Below are 16,829 nucleotides of genomic sequence, written 5' to 3' on the forward strand. Positions count from 1 at the left end.
TGGAAAGAACCAAAAGACTTTCTTCAGAAAGAAATTTTAGGTTATTAATTATTTATACATATATATTTTTAAATTATTATAATGATGAAGTATCATAGACTTGTCAGAATAGCTAGAGTGTACTGATGAAGTTCCCACTGTCTAGGCCTAATTTAGATTATACCTTTACTCACTATAATGTTGCTTCAAGTTGCCAAGAGATTTATGCTGCAGCCTCTCTTAAACAGCAAGACAATTTTCATTTTACTGTTAGCAACAGATTTTGGGGTTTTGTAGCTTTCTGGAACACTAGTCTTTCTGTGCATGTGTAGTCAGCTTTCTCATTAAACATTTAGAAATTAAAAGGCTAGAGGGTTTTAAAGGGTAGAGTGTGAAGAAATGGGTATACAAATATATACTGTGATAGGCTAGGTGAAAAGGAAGTGGCCCTGTTTTGGATTTCTTTCTTTCTTCTTGGGCTGCTTTTTTTAATCCAAGATATTTTTTCATCTGGATTTGTATCTGGGGTTGACTTCTTTCTAGGTATTGCGCGTGACCGTCTTGTATATTTTAAGACAGCAGAGGATAATGCTGCCTTTTCAGTAAAGGGAGAAGGGTTTTTTTTCCTCTTTGTACTTGCTGTATGATTAGTTAACACAGGTTTTATCTGATGATAATTTCTTGTTTAGAAAAAAGGCTTTAAATCTACTAAGTGTGCATAGCATATGCAAATCATCTCTACCCATAAAATCCTCCAGAAATTGTAGCCTCAGAGGAGTCATTATTAAGAGTGTTGCTACTATTTTCTCTCCTTTTTTGAGACTTGGCAAGAAAGGATAATGCTCTACTGGGTTCAGTCTGTTGGTTTTTCTTGCCATAAGTGTTTCCTGGAAAGCTCCCATTTTGGACAGAGAGTAGCCTTCTTGGAAGCTAGCTGTTAAGAGTTGTTAAGTCAGTGGCGTACTGGATATATTTATCAGAGCTCTAGAGGTCTTTTTATTTCTGTAGATGTCAGTCATTTTACCCTGAAGCAGCTTTGAATCATAATGAAACTTGCACAACCATATCTGAAGGTCATGTCAAGTAAGTCTGGTTCTAGGCAATTTCCTATTTTCTTGTTTACACTGATGCACTATTAAATGTCAGATAAATCTGAATACATATGTAGGTTTCAAGGAATACCCAAGGCAAATAACTCCCATCAAATAAAACAGTATATATGAAAATAATTACAATGCCGTAATTCCTGATTATTTTATTTCTTGAGTGAAATCTAAGTGCATCATTCCTTTAATACCTTGTATTTCTTTTATTACTTCATGAATATTTTAGGGAAGAGGAGAGGGACAGCAGGTTGGCAGGAAAAGTATGCTAGCCTGGATCTTTGAAAGCATGGGGAAGAGCAATTTCAGGCTGAAAAAAGTCTCAAACACTAGGGAAACTCATTGTTACTGCATCCAGTAATTAGAAACTTAGAACTGCAACTTGGCTTTTAATGCAATTAACTTCTCAAGTGTCACTCCCTCAGAAGAACAGCAATAGAATATGTAGGGCTAATTCTGCTGGTGCAGGCTAAGTCTTATATTCAGAAAGTAAAGAGTACATCTAAAACGAGCAGTTTGCATCTTAATTCAGTGCTTAAGCCAATGTGTTTTATTTCCCTTTCACTAGCTATTATCGCTGTGACAGAAACATACAGTCAGTATTGGCTATTATTTAAAAAAAATCACCAGTTTAACTCTGAATGGAATAAAGAGACAGTGTAGCTGATGTAATGAGGTTTTTGTGGAAACCTTGCACACTTTAAGAAAAAACATTTTTTGCACTCTTGAGTTTGACTGTGTGCCTAATGAAGGGCATTCAAGGAAAGGAATGCTAGCAGGCAGAAGTACCTTCATTGATGGTCTTACCTGATTTTTGCTCTCAGGTAGGTGGAAGTTTTACACTCCTTCTCTTAAATCTATGGGGATTATTATTTTTTTTAGAGCTGAATTACCAAATTTAAATTGTGATGGTTCTTCAGCCCTCGTTACACAGATAAGCAAAACCTTCTCCCATTACACAGGTAAGTAAAACTTTCTGCAATGCCAGCCCGCTTTAACCTAATATATAAGAGATTTTGAGACAGCTGAGGCAGTTTTAACTTTGTAAGAATGGTTTAATTCCCGTGTTTAAGCTCTGTCATGACAGACAAGCTAAGTCAGCAAATGCTGTATGGCCTTAAAATGTGAGTGAGGAGTTTGCACCGTATCAGCTCCTTTTTCTGCTCTGAAATCCTTCAGATTTACAATTAGGTGTTAATTTTGGGTAAAGAACACAGACATTTCAAAGAAAAAAAACTACCCCAAAATAAGCTTTATTGCAAGAAAAGTGTTGTCTTACTGATACAGACCTTCAAACAAACCTTTTATTTCTTACAAACATTTGATTAAAAATGTACAAATTTTCTTTTTCTTTTCCAAATCCCCAAACTTAAAAAAAGAAAAGAAAAGAAAAATCACTGAGTATAACTTGATATAATCTTTGGTCAGCACTGATATGCGACTGAAACAATCCTGGAGTCAGCGTGTGCTTTGGCTATTTTCACATATGAGATTCTGTTACATGACTAGTTACAGGCACCAGCTGTCAAAAAAAGCACCATTGAGACATACATTTTAACACATAATGGTACGACATTTAAAAAAAAAATTACTAAAGTAAACTAAATGTCAACTCATTGTACAAACATCTTTCTTACAAAATAAGCTATGATAAAATGAGGCATACGGTGTATAACTACAGTATTAATGAAACTTCTAACAAATGGATTTCAAATACACATTTTCCTTGTCTGCACTGCGTAATTAGTTTGCACATATGGCAGTCCTGATACAGCTCTCAGTTTTTAGTAAATGCACCATTAATTCAAGCCAGCACCAAACAGTATGAAACATCACACGTTCCCTTCAGAGAGACATTATTTTCTTCAGCTGCCTACAGTAATGCAAGTTTGTAGAGCACCTTTCTGAGAATGAGGTGTGGCTGCATGTGTGGTTCCTTGAGGTTATTGGAAGTACAGTACAGTTTGGTTCTGCAATTCTAATGGTATCAAAAGCAGTCAAGGTATTTTGCTACAGTGGTTGCGCCTCTTCTTCCATTATTTGATGTGGCTGATTCAGAATACAATCCTATTGAGCTGCTGTGAAATATGATCTCTGCAGAGACTGATATTGTAATTCTTGTCCTTCAAGACTCTCTTTTTTCTTTTTTTTGAATACTCAAAGTTTTGCAAGAGCACTTCAGAATATCCAGAAGATGTACTACAGTGCTCTTGCTCTTTCAGCTCTGATACATTTTAAAATTACTTATATGCTATTTGGATGACTGGCCCAAACCCAAAAGGAAACGTCTTTCAAATCTATTTTTTTTTTTAATTAAGAAAGTACCTCTAAAATGTTATAGCTCAAATTTATAAATCTAAAGAAAAACAAGCAAGTTTCCCTTTTTGTTTACATAATTTGTTATTTTCTCCATATATTACTGCATTAAAAATAAATAAACTTCTATATTTTTTTTTAATTAGGAACTATAGCAAAATACCAAAAGTGTTACAGACTGCTAACAGGAAAAAAATAGCTCACATTTTTGTGCCATTTAGTGCCATATGATGACTTCTTGAACTTTAGCTTTTTAATATACTTTAAATTGAGGTTATATAAAAGATACAGTAACCATGATTGCCATTGTAATCAAAGTTTTGGCGGTAGCAGAATTTAAGTTACCCTCCTGCAAGGGTGGTTCTGCAGTCTTGGCAGGATGAAACGGAAGAGGTCTTTCCCTTTCCCTTCCTCCCCCAAAAGTCAGTGACTGTTTCAAAGCCTTTGAAAAACAGATACGCTTAGGTGGGTAGATAGGTGAACAGAAGTGACTGAAGAACCGGATTCAGTCTGGAAGATGGCTAGTAGAGGTCTATCCACAGCCTCATTCTGAGAGCTTCCCCAAGCTCTCCTAGGAGGTAGTTGTCCTCATTGCTGTCTTCCAGTTTCTTTAGCTCCTTTTTCTTATATAGAGAAATGCTAGTGATTTCCAGTGTGTGAGTTCCAGGCACTGACTTTTTCTTAACTGTGTGCAAATAACTCAGTCCATCCCTCTGATAGATTCGAAAGATGCCATCATTGTTGCCATGTGAGATGACGTAGCGCACGTGGTTGGTAAGGGGCTCAATGGCTGGCATGAGTTCTAGGATGTGCTCCTTGTTGTCGAGCCTGGAAATGTTGATTCTCATCTTCAAAGGACTATCCATGTCCAGACTTTCCAAGCTAATCTGCTCAATCTGAAGTAAAGGAGGAAAGATCGTTTAGAGCAGGAGAGAAACAGAGATTCACTTCCATTGAAAGAAAAATAGTATGTGATTATTAACAGTTTCTGCATTTGTCAAAATCTATCTGTGAAAGAAGCAATTGTAAATCTTTTCCACCTGGGAGAACTGCTTGATTCCATATAACACACCCTGTAAATCTTACAGGCTTCCCACACAGGTTTAACAGAATAATTAAAGTTACAGCATCGGGTCTACAGAGGGGGCTCAGATTTCAGATTCTTTTCAGAATCTGTTTAACTTCATGCTTGCAAAAAGTCCATGTAAATAAGAGACCTGTGTTTACTGCTGCAGTAAAGACTGCATGTGAGGCACAGTTTTGTTCCTATGATCAACTTCAGTGAGGAACATTACAGCAATACATACCACAACACTGGGAATTCCCTGAAACTTCTAGTAAAACTGTTTTAATGAATCCTAGCTTCTAAAAACAAGTAGTCTCAGCATTTGGTGGTGAGGAAGTACAAAGGAAATTGAAGTAAGGAGAGAACATTGTTAGCCTTCTACAGAAAGGGCTAGTGTGTCACGTTGTCCGATTACATCTTATTTGGACCACTGAAAGGAGTGTGGAAGAAAGTCACAGCATTGTTTTTCTGACAAATCAGTCATGTTCTTTTTTAATTTGAGCTTCAGTATGCTTACACTGCAGGTGTGAATCTGTCCATAGGTGTTAGCTGTGAACACACTTGAGGGCGGGGGGCGAGATGAGTGCATTCCCAGGAAAGCCATCTAACAAGCAACAGCTTTTGAAAGTGCTTCTACATAAATATGTATGCTGTAGTCTTCTTTAGGAAACCTGATACTAAGTGAGGTACTTAGCCTACATGTCAAGATCTTTTCACGCTGTAAAGATAGCAAAGGATTTCTCTCTCCGCGGGAATTCCAATCACATCTGAGTACATAGGTATACTAATACGTAATGAAATTCAAAACACATGGTGCAAAGAAGGAAAATTTGTGGACAGGAGCAAGTAGTGTAGTATTTTAAATACCACACCCAATAGATGCTATTAATGATGAGATTATTTCTTTTTTCACATAGTTTTATGGATGTGAAACCTTTTACTGCTCAAGTAGTTCTAGTACTAAAAACTGAAAAGTTTAATGCTATTAAAAAAACCGTAGTAGCAAGATATAACAATTACGAACTAGATATGAAATTAACTATGCAATAGAAAAAATGCTTTTCAAAACATCCATGTATTTCTGTGGTGGGTTGACCACAGAATTCAGGGTGGAACAGGTCCAATGGGAGTGGCGGTGGGGACGGAAAAGGGATGTTTATGGGAAAGGTGGATGTGTGTGGGTAAATCAAAAATTCAGATTTTAAGTGCCAAATTATATCCTTTAGAGCAGAAATTACAGGATTACTGTTGTCTTTAGATACTTTGCCAATACAAGAACTGGCTTTGATGGCATCATGCAAAGTAGCGTGTACTAACACTGGAGCTTCTGGGTTGTTTTGTGTCTTTACCGTTTTAGAAAGGAGACTTGTTTCCCCATTCTTTCAATGTAACTTGTGCGGCTAGCATACCGTACCATTTTAGCTGAGGGTCTGCATTTTGCCTGTTTGCATTACACAACGCTTGTACTACTGAAGGAAAGTCTGTGTGTGTGCCCACCCCTAAAGTGAGCCAGTTTCCTATTACTGCAGGTTTCAAGACCAGAGCTAATGCTACAAGACAACATCCTATCATACAGATAATGCGGATAACAGATATACAGGTATACTCGTCTAACTTTTAAAAAAAAGCATCTAAAAGGTGTAAATAGGAGGGCTGTCCTTTCATGAGTTTCCCATAACTTATTTTATAAACTCACAAATGCAGTAAGAAAAAAAATTAAGTCTGAAGGGTAATTCTCGAATACCCTCAGCAATTCTGCAAATATTTAACTTAAGCATATCAGCTAGGTCAGGGCCTCTAGTCTCCCACAATTGTGAGCAACCATGACTAAACTTAGACTAAAATGATCTGCAATAAGATCTATTTAGCTGTCCCAGACCATAAAATGCTGCCCAGTCTCCTCCTGACAGCAGAACAGACTGCAGACATGACCAGTTTCCTAGTTCTCTGTAATTTCAGGAAAATTATTTCCCTGAATATATTTTCAGGAACTAGACCACATCTCACACGACAAAGGATTCTTTACAAGCTTTAAAAACGTCGTAGCTGTTGATGTCTTTCTGAGTGTCACATTGTTCGTGCCAATAGGACCCAAGTGTAGAAACCACCGAGGCAGGGGAAAAGAAGATTTTTGACATTGAATGTGGTGTTAAAAAATTCCCTCCATTTAGTGATAGTGTTGAGTACGGTATCTCTGAAAATACCTCAAAGTACATTATAGTGCTTATTTATCCTGGTACGTACAGTGTCATTAGCACTTCTCTTCCTCCTGTTGTCTTTTTTGGAATAGCCATTGATTTTGCACTCATAACATGCTTCAGGGGACAAAGCATTCTCTTCATCGGCATCTCCATCCAGTGGCAGGTACTGGCCTTTGTTAAATCCCATCCCTGAGACACAGTGGCTGTTGAATAAAAACATCTGTTTTAGTTACTTCTTGCAGTTTTATGAACTGTCCTGTTAAATGGAAAGTGAGCGTATGTAATCTGTACCACAGTGTCTGTATCCCCTTCCTTTCCCTTCCCTCAGCAGGAGGTCTGTGCATAAATTTTCTTCACACTAGTGTGGCATACTGAATGAAATACAACCGTTGGCTTGAAGGCCTGTAGGCTTTTCAAATTTTCAAGTTTTACAAAGAAACTGCCCTGAGCTTAGCAAGAAGAATTTAGCCATTGTCATGTACCAGAACGTGACATGAACCCGTTCATTTGTGTTTCATGTTCTAGGTTGTTCAGTGTGGCTTAAAACCCTTAATTATCTCAATACAGATGGTACCTATCCTTAGAGAGTAACAGTCCTCATTGAGCAGGTTTGTCAACGAGTCCTTATGCTGGTATTTAGAGAGAAAGCAGAACTAATTGTTTAATGTTGCTTATATGCTAGATTTAAAATGAGTGTCATGCTGCATGTACAGACGTGTCTTTTTTCTAGCTTATGGATATTGCGTGCAAAGGGAGTAGAAAGGACAGCTTAGTAGCCCGTCCTTCATTTGCACTGTGCTCTTCTCTCTGACTAGGGTCCAGCTGGTTAATAGCCTTCTGAATGTGTCTTTGATGAATGACTGTGTGGAGATACTCACCCTTGTCCCACTCTGTAATAGCCAGGTGGACAGCCACAAAGATAACCACCTTCGGTGTTGGAACAACCATAATTGCAGGGGTTCTTGGTAGAAGAACACTCATTCACATCATGGCATGCACTGGAGAATTGGTCATAAGAAAATCCAGATGGGCAGGCACACTTGTAACTTCCAAGTGTGTTGTAGCAAGAAGCAGAGCCACATGTGTTAGGATTGGAGCATTCATTTTCATCTAGTAAGCAAACAAAAGTATATTGGTATCTTCTAATCTGATAGATATCAGGAAAGCAAGATGTAGCTAACAAATCAGAACATCTGCAAGTCCTAGGGCTCTGCTACATCCTTGACCTCATTACGCCATAGATACTTGGTCTCTGAAGAAAAAGGACATTGGCAAAGGTCCCAAACACATATAGCTGGGCTGTAAAGGTATTTTAGGATACTGTTACTGTTAACCTTATATTGACTCAATGTTCCCCCTTCCTGCAAGGTATGTCTCCTGTTTTGCTTGGGAGTCCTCTTTCTCTTTACAGGGTACCATATAAGGTACACAGAGGAGAAACGAGCTGGAACTCCAGTCATGCTCCAACTGTGATAGTGTTCCTGGGCACACAGTGATGGAGCAAAGTCAGCACATACTTGTAGTGGAAACCTGCAGGCTCTGTGAGGGGAAAACCAATCTAAATAGCCAACAAAAATGAAAAAGAAAGGGAAGTATTAAGATACAGAGAAGATGACTCCTCCAGTCAGCGTGACTGATTTGGTTCCAGGCTATATTGTTAAAAAAGTAGCTTGTTGTATGGAAGATCATGCTTTTGATAGTTGGCATGTGTTGCTTATTTTATTTATCTTACTTTCCCTGTATTCTTTCCTGTAGGTGTTTTCCTGTCCAATACCATTGGTGTATGCTTTACCTTTCTTGCCGGCAGTCACTAGGAGACATTGTTTTGAGGACTGTTTATTATATTCAGAGACTGTAGCTGGTTTGGAGTTTTGTGGGACTTGTTCATTGTGTGTTCCTGTCACTCCCATGCCAGTCTTTGCTGTAGAGCAGTTTTAAGTAACGAGTGATGATGGTGTGCTACTTAATGTAAAATGAGTATAATAAGCTAATTTATATGTCTAGAATAAGGACAGTAAGATCAGCCAGCAAGAAATGTATGGCAGTGCTCACAGCCATCCTCTGATTATGACACCATTGACAGTGAACCATGAAAGCATACTTGAAAAGGTAAATATGTTGTTATGATGCCTTGTGAACAGTATACAGGATGGGGTTGTTACAGAGTATGTTGGGTTTTATAAAAAAAATAAATAATTCCCACATTTCATTTGGTACGGGAGTTAGATCAGTTCATGAAAGAGAAGAGAAATGAGGACTGAATGAGCTAAACCTACAATAAAGCTGCTGAACTGATTAATTTGTCCCTGTTCCCTGCACAAAGAACTAATGTTGCCCTTAAGACTGTATTTTGGAAGCAGGAAACCCCTAATGGTTATGTTGATATTTTTTCTCCCCATGCACTATAGATGCTATTCTGTAGTATTCACAAATTGCTAATGATGGTGAGCAATTCTTACTGATGAAAGGTGGGATTTGTTTTTTTTTCTTTTGGGATTTTTTTCCCCCAGCAGAAGTATTTACGTTGATGCTTTCAGGAATTCAATGAACATCTTTCCACCGTTCTAAGATGGGGATTTTCCTGAGGAGAAGGGAGTCAGAATTTAGGCCTTACTAGGAAAACTCCTTGTCACACAGAGTTTCAACAGGATGAGTTTGTTTTCATGTTACCTTATGTCACTGATTTATGTTGGGAGTAACAAGTGTATGGAAGGAGGGGGAGAGAGGAAAAAATTATTTCTGTCTGCATACCCTTTGTCCTGCCCATTCTTGTCCTCACCTGACAGCTGTCCCTATAAACAGTGACACCTTTGCTGTTTAAATACATTCTGTGCTGTTTGTTTCCTTACCGACACATTGATTCCACTGGTAATGCTGAATATATCCTTGTGGGCATCCACATCTGTATCCACCCAGGATGTTTTGACAGCCATGCTGGCACCTGTGGTTTCCATCACATTCATCCACATCTTTGCAATCGGCAGAAAAGTACAACATGAAAGAACAACGATTATACGTGTTGCCAAATATGTTACTTACTTTGATCATAATCATTGAAACACCATTTTTGACAGAGGAGTACTGCTGTAAGATAGAAGCCCCATTCAGGCTGCTCTTTTGGAAAACCTGAAAGTCAATTAATGTAGTGTTCTTTCTATCTATCAATAATGTAGTTGAAGCACGTGAGCTTTTCTACATTACTCAGATTTGTAGAAGAAACACTATTCCTGTTAATCCCACATGATGTTGCTTTGATGTAATGTTTAGAATCTGAATGTTTTTTTATTTCAGTTTTCAAACCAACTATGTAGGACTAAACTTTCAGTTTCCTGGAACATATTGAAGTGTTTGAATATGAGGAACACGTATCAAATTTGGATGTAAGTGCTAACATTTGCAACTAAAAAGAAAAAGCCATCTAAAAAGTCTCTGAGGTAAGTGTAAATAAAGGAGAAAGCCACAAAAAACCCACAAAAGATAAAAACTCAGTCATCTGAAATAGTGTCCGCTGTAAGAAATAAATAGATCGTAAGCAGCTTAATGTGTCAGGTACAGTATGCACTTCTAGTGGAAACAAAAAATCACGCATGGTATCACAGATTCCAAGTTACACTCTAGCTGTCCACGGTTTGAAACAAATTTAATGGAATTGTGATGTCCCAAAGCCTGAGGTGCAGAAAACCATTGTGCCAGGAACTGAAAGCTGTCATTTTATTAGTAATGGCAAGCAGAGCAGTTCTGATGTGCTAGTTGTATATGTATCTTGTGAATGCTTTGGTATGTATAATTTAGGGTTTTGTTTTGCAGGTGCTGGGTAAAGTGCACAATAAGGATGTACCTACTTTATGTGAACAAAGTAATCTGATAGAAGATAATGCTTTATAAAACTTCTGGCTGTGTGTACTCTGCACTGTTACTTTAGAAATAGGCTCTACATGTAATTTTTATGCTCTATCAAGGTAGCTGACATTTTGAGATGTCATAAATTTGTGTGCGTATACCTCTGATTTTCTAATTCTCAGCAGCCAGATGGGCTGGCCTTTTAATTTCTTCTTTGCTCAATATCTGAGGCCCACTGAAGAGTCTGGAGCTCTCAAATAGAGATTTCCTGACTGGGGCTCCCCTTTGGGACAACAGAGAGAGATGAAGCTCAACAGCGTAATTTGTATTTTAACTGTAGAGAATTACCCTTCTGAATGTATATCTCTAAGGTAGAAGACTTAAAGTACGCAATTTAGAATCTAAATTAGATACCCTCAGGTGGACGACAGAATTAGCTGCAACAAAAATTGTAGAGAGACTCAGTTTAGACTGTATAAAATGAAAATTAAAAATAAGAAACAGCTAGACTTTTAGATGCATAAACCTATGCGAACTTGAAATGGCAGCTTGGAACCAGTTGCTTAAGAGTCAGCTAAAAAGTCACTTTTTATTCTAATGTGTGTAAAAATTACTCAGGCAGCATGTTCTTACATATAGTTTTGCTTAAAATTACCCAAATACATTCCTATTTCTTTTTGGTATTTGCTTTTACTATGGATGGTGCTCTTTTTTATCTGTCTTTGATATCACAGGATTCAACAGACGCAGAAGTTTTGTACCATAAAAAAATTTGACCTTTGCTAGTTACCTTCACAGTTTAATCCAGTAGAATCCAGAGAAAATCCCCTTTGACATTCACAGGTAAAACTTCCAGGGGTGTTTTGGCAAATTCCTTTTGATCCACAAAGTGATGGCTGAGAACCGCATTCATTGTTATCTTAAAAATGCAGAGGAGAGAGAAGAAGGTTGGTATACCTTGTGGCATGATTTTAGACATGTTCATAAAACATTTCTTAAGAGGCTGACATCTACAGTGGTGCAACCGTTTATTTTGAAAACGTAGCTTTTCATATTTAAATATCAGATGACCTGACAACTCATGCAAAGCCATGAGCAATTAATAAACTGGAAGTGCAAGTTGTAATTTAGTTATGAGTGTAAAAGACCCAAGAGTGTAATTGCTGACAGTGGAAAAATGCTGCACTTCTGTATTAGCTGAACTAAAATAGTTTCAGTTGCCAAGATTCATACATATGCTTAAGATCCAAAGACATCTGCATCTATTAAGAAAGAAAACGCAGTCTGTTTTTATTTAACTACATTTTAAATCAGATTTTAATACTTTATCCCTTTGTCTCCATGTGGTTATACTTAGAATACAATAACATGTATTAAATATATACAACTGTTTACTAAGCAAGAAAATACAAATGGTGGATAGGCTGATTTTTCTTTAGCTGTAATTGTTGCTCTTCAAAATCTGTTTTCTGGACGTCTGACATTATTGGTCTGTATTATTACTGTTTTTACAGAGCAAAAGAATAAGAATTGAGAAAGTTGTTCTTACAGCAAAACTAGTGCAAGAAAACTGATGTTTTTCTTACCAATACAAGCTGTGTGATGTTGTGTAAAACCAGGTGGACATTTGCATGTGAAGCCTCCAAGGGTATTGACACAGAGAAACTGACAATTGTGTTGTTTGGTTTGACATTCATCAAGATCTGAAAGTAAGAGATGTTGTTGTCTTAAGAAAAGTCAACAAAAAAGGTACATTTAGTCTAACTTGATAAAAACATCACACTTCAAAACTATTTCCTTTTAAGTCAAGGTGTGACAAAATTAAAAGTTACTGTGTAGAACTTTCTTTACCTTTACATGTCTTTCCATCTTCTTGAAGGATGTAGCCCCGAGGACATGAGCACTGATAGCTCCCTTCTGAGTTCTTGCAGATAAAATTGCATGGTTTAGGAGACTGGGAGCACTCATCAAGATCTAAAGAGAGAAACTGTTAAGTATCTGTTGTACTGATTTCTTTGTTTGTCTTTGGAGGGTGTTTTCTAAACAACACCATATTTAAGAGAAAAATGTAGAAAAAGTCCCCAATTTACATTTGTTCAGAGTTCCTATTTCTTTCTCCATGGATGTGTTGCTGTGGAGTTTCTACGTAGTTGTCTCTACAGCTCAAACTGAGTGTCTTGAAAGAGTAATACACTAGAGTGACAGGGGCATTATTATTTTCATCTAAGGACTAAGTATTTATTTTGGGCATACTATGGTATACTTATATTTGTTAACCAACAGGAAAGTGGGAAAATGTAGACCACAAAGTAATGAGCTGGTTTGTCAGTCAAAATGGTTATACAGCTGCAATATATTTCAGTGCTCATTCTACTGCAGGAATATTGCCAGTACAGCTTGTTTCTCCATTTCCCCAAATGAAATACAAAAATAGAAGTGTGTATTAGCCAAAGGAAGACAGAAAAGAAATTAAAGAGAAAAAACTGCTTTGATACAATGGTTTACAGAGGTTGATACGTCATTATATATGAATTAAAAAAATAACTGAGGATTAAGATGCTGAATCTTACCAATGCAAGATGTGCCGCTTATATCAGTGGTATAGCCAACTTTGCAAAAGCATCGGAAGGAACCCATAGTGTTAATACACTGTCCATTTCTACATAGGTTTGGCATGACCTTACATTCATCAATATCTGTACAGAAAATATTAAATATGTCATCCTTAAGTTTTAAATTTGACTTTTTTCTTCTTTTCCATTTTTGCACAGTTCCTTGTCATCATGCTTTTGATAGGAACTTTACCCTTTCTTTCTCTTTAAAAATGGATCTGAATTCAAAGTCACACATCCTTCCAACTTTCATTATTGTTTTTTGTATCAAAACCTTCCTGCTATTTCATTGCGTAATCAGGTTCCAGTTTTGGTAATTCAAAATACAAAACCCATAGAAGTGAATTTTCTTATGACCAGATAGATGACATCAAAAATTTTTCACCGGAGTTTAAAAATGTATGTTAGCTTCTGCTACATACATTTGTGTGTAAATAGTAACTGCAAAGCATTCAGTGAGACTGTTGTTGGAACAACTCTTGTTGCCTTTGCCATGTATGAAACTTTTCAGCATCCAAAGGCTTTGGGATCATTTTTAGCTTTTAGTTACTGCTTGGTACCTCCTGTTTTAGATCCCAACCCTGCAAATTGTGCTCAGCTGTGAGTATTCTGGGTGCAGCTACTGTTAAAAGGTGTTTTTAATTTCTGGTCTCTCAGCAGCATTTAAAAAAAAAAACACGTCTGTTGTTTCACAGGAAATTCTTTGCAGGAACTTCAAAAAGAATTCTGCATTTTCTTAAATATGTGAGCATATTCCTTTCCCCCTTTCTGCCTTTTTTCATCCCTGCAAATACCTCTTCCATCTGTAGTATAGCCTGGTCCATGTGGACAGAGTTTCTTATATTGGGTGGTTCCAGGAAGTGGACACAGCTCACACTGGTTACCCCAGCCCCGGCCTCCATCACAGCAGCACTCAGATTTAGTGACAAGATTCCGGCTGCTTGAAGCCATCTGACACATTGTCTGTAAAACTTCAGCAAAGCAAAACCCTTGGCGATTATCTGCAATGAAGAAGTAGAGAAATCAAGAAAGAGCAGGAGATAAACATCTGATCCATTAAGCATCTGATGTATAATTCTGGCTCTCTGTCAACACACGCAAGCCCTAGAAGATTATTAGCAACCAGACTGTGAACTCTGTTTTGACTTAGCCTTTCAGATTGTTGTGTCTTCTGATAATCTGCTGCCATTCCAAGTGTATTCCAGACACCCCTAAAGTTCAGTACCTGCCTGGGTTGGATACTCATGATGAGTTTCACTTCTAGGAAAGTTGTGCCCCAGGGCATATCTGGTGATCTTGCTCGATAGTAAAACAGGCTTTGGCCAAACTGAGTTTCCACTTAAGCTGCTGATGATTGGCTTGCATTTGAAAGATTTATTTGGAGTAGGGTTAGAAGTTTTGTTTGTTTCTTTTACTGGCCAAAGTAGCGTGTCTGATCACCTATAATGATCCTGATGTGGCTTAAGTGAGAAAATCCCTAGCACTCAAAAAAGTGTCTGTGCAACTCAGTGCTTTTCCAGTGTCACTCCTAGTTTTTGTGGGGAAAAAAATAATTATATGGTCTTACTGTTTCTAATTCTGTTTTCCTACATTTTTAAACCTTCTGGTTAATAACCTGTCAATCATAAAAGAGGTGCAGAAATTCAGAGTCATTAAGCTCCTACATGTTTTCGTCAAAGAGGCAGCTGAGGAGAGCAGAGATACCAGCTTCCAGTGCTAATGGAAACTGAATTTTGCAGAGATGTTAACTTCTAAATAGGCCATGTCACCTGTCTTACTTGTTAATTAAAATGGAGACTTTGTCAACTATGGTCTGACAGACACTTATTGTTTTAAAGGAAAGATAGTTTTTTTTTCTCTCAAAGCTAAAAGTGAAAATCCTTCAAATCCATCAGAATGTATAAATGTATCAACACTCATCTGACCACCTCTTTTTACAAGTATGATGAGTAGCATCTGTAAATTTCTTACATGAATCAGGTAAGATGTAAACTCTGGCTTTAGGCACAACTTTTTTTGGGTGCCCGGTAACTTAACTGTTTACATCAAATAAAGGTGTCCTCACTGAAAGTGTCAATTGTGTAAGACACCGTGTTTACTCTCATAATTTGCAAGACTCCGCAATCTCTGTTCTCCAAGACAGGTATATTATTGTGCAGGTCTTTGTGCATATTATGACTTGAAGAACATATAAAGCTTTGTCCCCAGTTTGAGATGTGGAATAAATTTTAATGTGAACAGAATCTAAAGGTTTGCACAATATATTCAAAATAATGTCATCTAAGACTTAAAGTTTGTGCTTTTTTTCTGCCAGACTAATTTTTCATTGTAATTTCTGATCCAGGAAGCCCTAAAAGAAAAGCAGCAATAAGCAAACTAACCCAAAGCATAGTATTCAGAAAATAACAAGAAAATCATATATTAAATATAAGAAAGCAATAATGACCCCAAAGCAGGGTATTTCCTTGGCATTAATGACTGGCAGAGGTTAACAGACTGCAGCATCCTCTTCCAATGTGGTCTTAATCCTTAGGAAATACCCTGCACTTCCAATGTTATCGCTTTGCCATGAAGTCAGCACAGTACTTATGACAAGTTACAGGGAGCTGGTTTTACAGTTCTTACGTAAGATAATACACAAGTGTTTTTGATGTGAGAATACTAACAAATACTCCTACAGTTTCCATATTGTAGAACACTGAAGTAACTACACTTGAACACTAGTGATGATAAAGTAAGGTTTTGCAGTTCTGTTTGATTTCTAAAAAGAAGGGAACAATTAATTTTAAAGTGCAAATGACAACTCTGAACATATCAAAAAGGAAACAGGAGTTGATGAATATAAAACGCTTAATCAGCATTTAGTGTGCAGACCTGCCTAAAAAACTTTTCAATGTATCTTGCCATTTTTTTGTGAAATTCTAGTATTTTGTATTCATAAGCACTCTCTGAATTAAAAGTAGAGAAAATTCAGATGCCTAGCTGCAGTGGTGTGGTGCTTAAGATCACGTTTTGAATATGCAAACACTGAATTTTTCTCTGCTTCCCAGTTTTTGGTCTATTTAAGGAAACTCAATTCTGCTGCTTCTTTAAAAATACCTGTATTTTGTCTGTATAGTGTTGCACAGCACCATATTTACGTCCTTTGAAATTTAGACACTTCTGTGTGAGGCCCCTGATTGCCAGACTCAGCTGACATTCTCAAGACACTCCTCATTCCTATCATTATTTAATATCATGTCAATGTTTAATTAATAAGGATCATTATTTAATTTCTGTAGATATGAGAGCTGCTAGGTACTCAGAAGCCTAATTTACGCTCTGCATCCTTTACACTTCAATGTAAGATGAAATGTATACAGAAGAGACATTTACCAAGACACTCAATGCCTGATGGACTTGACAGGAATCCTTCGTTACATTCACATCGGTAGCTCCCAATAACGTTCATGCAACGACCATTTTCACAGATACCTGGCTTGGTGCGGCATTCATTTTCATCTTTACAAAAATATAATAGAAAAATTAAATAAATGGTTACAAGAAAATATATCAGACAGAATGCATTAATTATTCTGCATAATATTTGCAAAATGTTTGCAACAAGTGGAAAATAAACAACTGATTAAGCCTGGAAAGGTCTTTCCTAATAACACTATCCTATTCCATTCATTATGCACTGCAGCCTAGGATGAAAGGTTTAATCCATATA

At 37.2% G+C, this 16,829-nt stretch overlaps 1 protein-coding gene across 1 annotated transcript in view; it reads right to left on the bottom strand.

Moving 5' to 3' along the window:
- Nucleotides 1–2,319: 2,319 nt before the first annotated feature.
- The window catches only part of FBN2 (fibrillin 2), a 175,039-nt gene continuing 160,529 nt past the window's right edge, over nucleotides 2,320–16,829 (bottom strand). The window contains exons 56-65 of the mRNA XM_074570239.1: nucleotides 16,493–16,618; nucleotides 13,912–14,118; nucleotides 13,076–13,201; nucleotides 12,357–12,479; nucleotides 12,092–12,208; nucleotides 11,296–11,424; nucleotides 9,515–9,634; nucleotides 7,544–7,775; nucleotides 6,709–6,868; nucleotides 2,320–4,294 (exon numbers count right to left, since the gene is read on the bottom strand). Coding sequence (XP_074426340.1) covers nucleotides 3,920–4,294; nucleotides 6,709–6,868; nucleotides 7,544–7,775; nucleotides 9,515–9,634; nucleotides 11,296–11,424; nucleotides 12,092–12,208; nucleotides 12,357–12,479; nucleotides 13,076–13,201; nucleotides 13,912–14,118; nucleotides 16,493–16,618 — 1,715 coding nt within the window. The 3' untranslated portion in view covers nucleotides 2,320–3,919. The remainder of the gene's footprint in view (nucleotides 4,295–6,708; nucleotides 6,869–7,543; nucleotides 7,776–9,514; nucleotides 9,635–11,295; nucleotides 11,425–12,091; nucleotides 12,209–12,356; nucleotides 12,480–13,075; nucleotides 13,202–13,911; nucleotides 14,119–16,492; nucleotides 16,619–16,829) is intronic.

The sequence above is a fragment of the Larus michahellis genome, chromosome Z (assembly GCF_964199755.1).
Source record: "Larus michahellis chromosome Z, bLarMic1.1, whole genome shotgun sequence".
Taxonomy (NCBI): Eukaryota; Metazoa; Chordata; class Aves; order Charadriiformes; family Laridae; genus Larus; species Larus michahellis.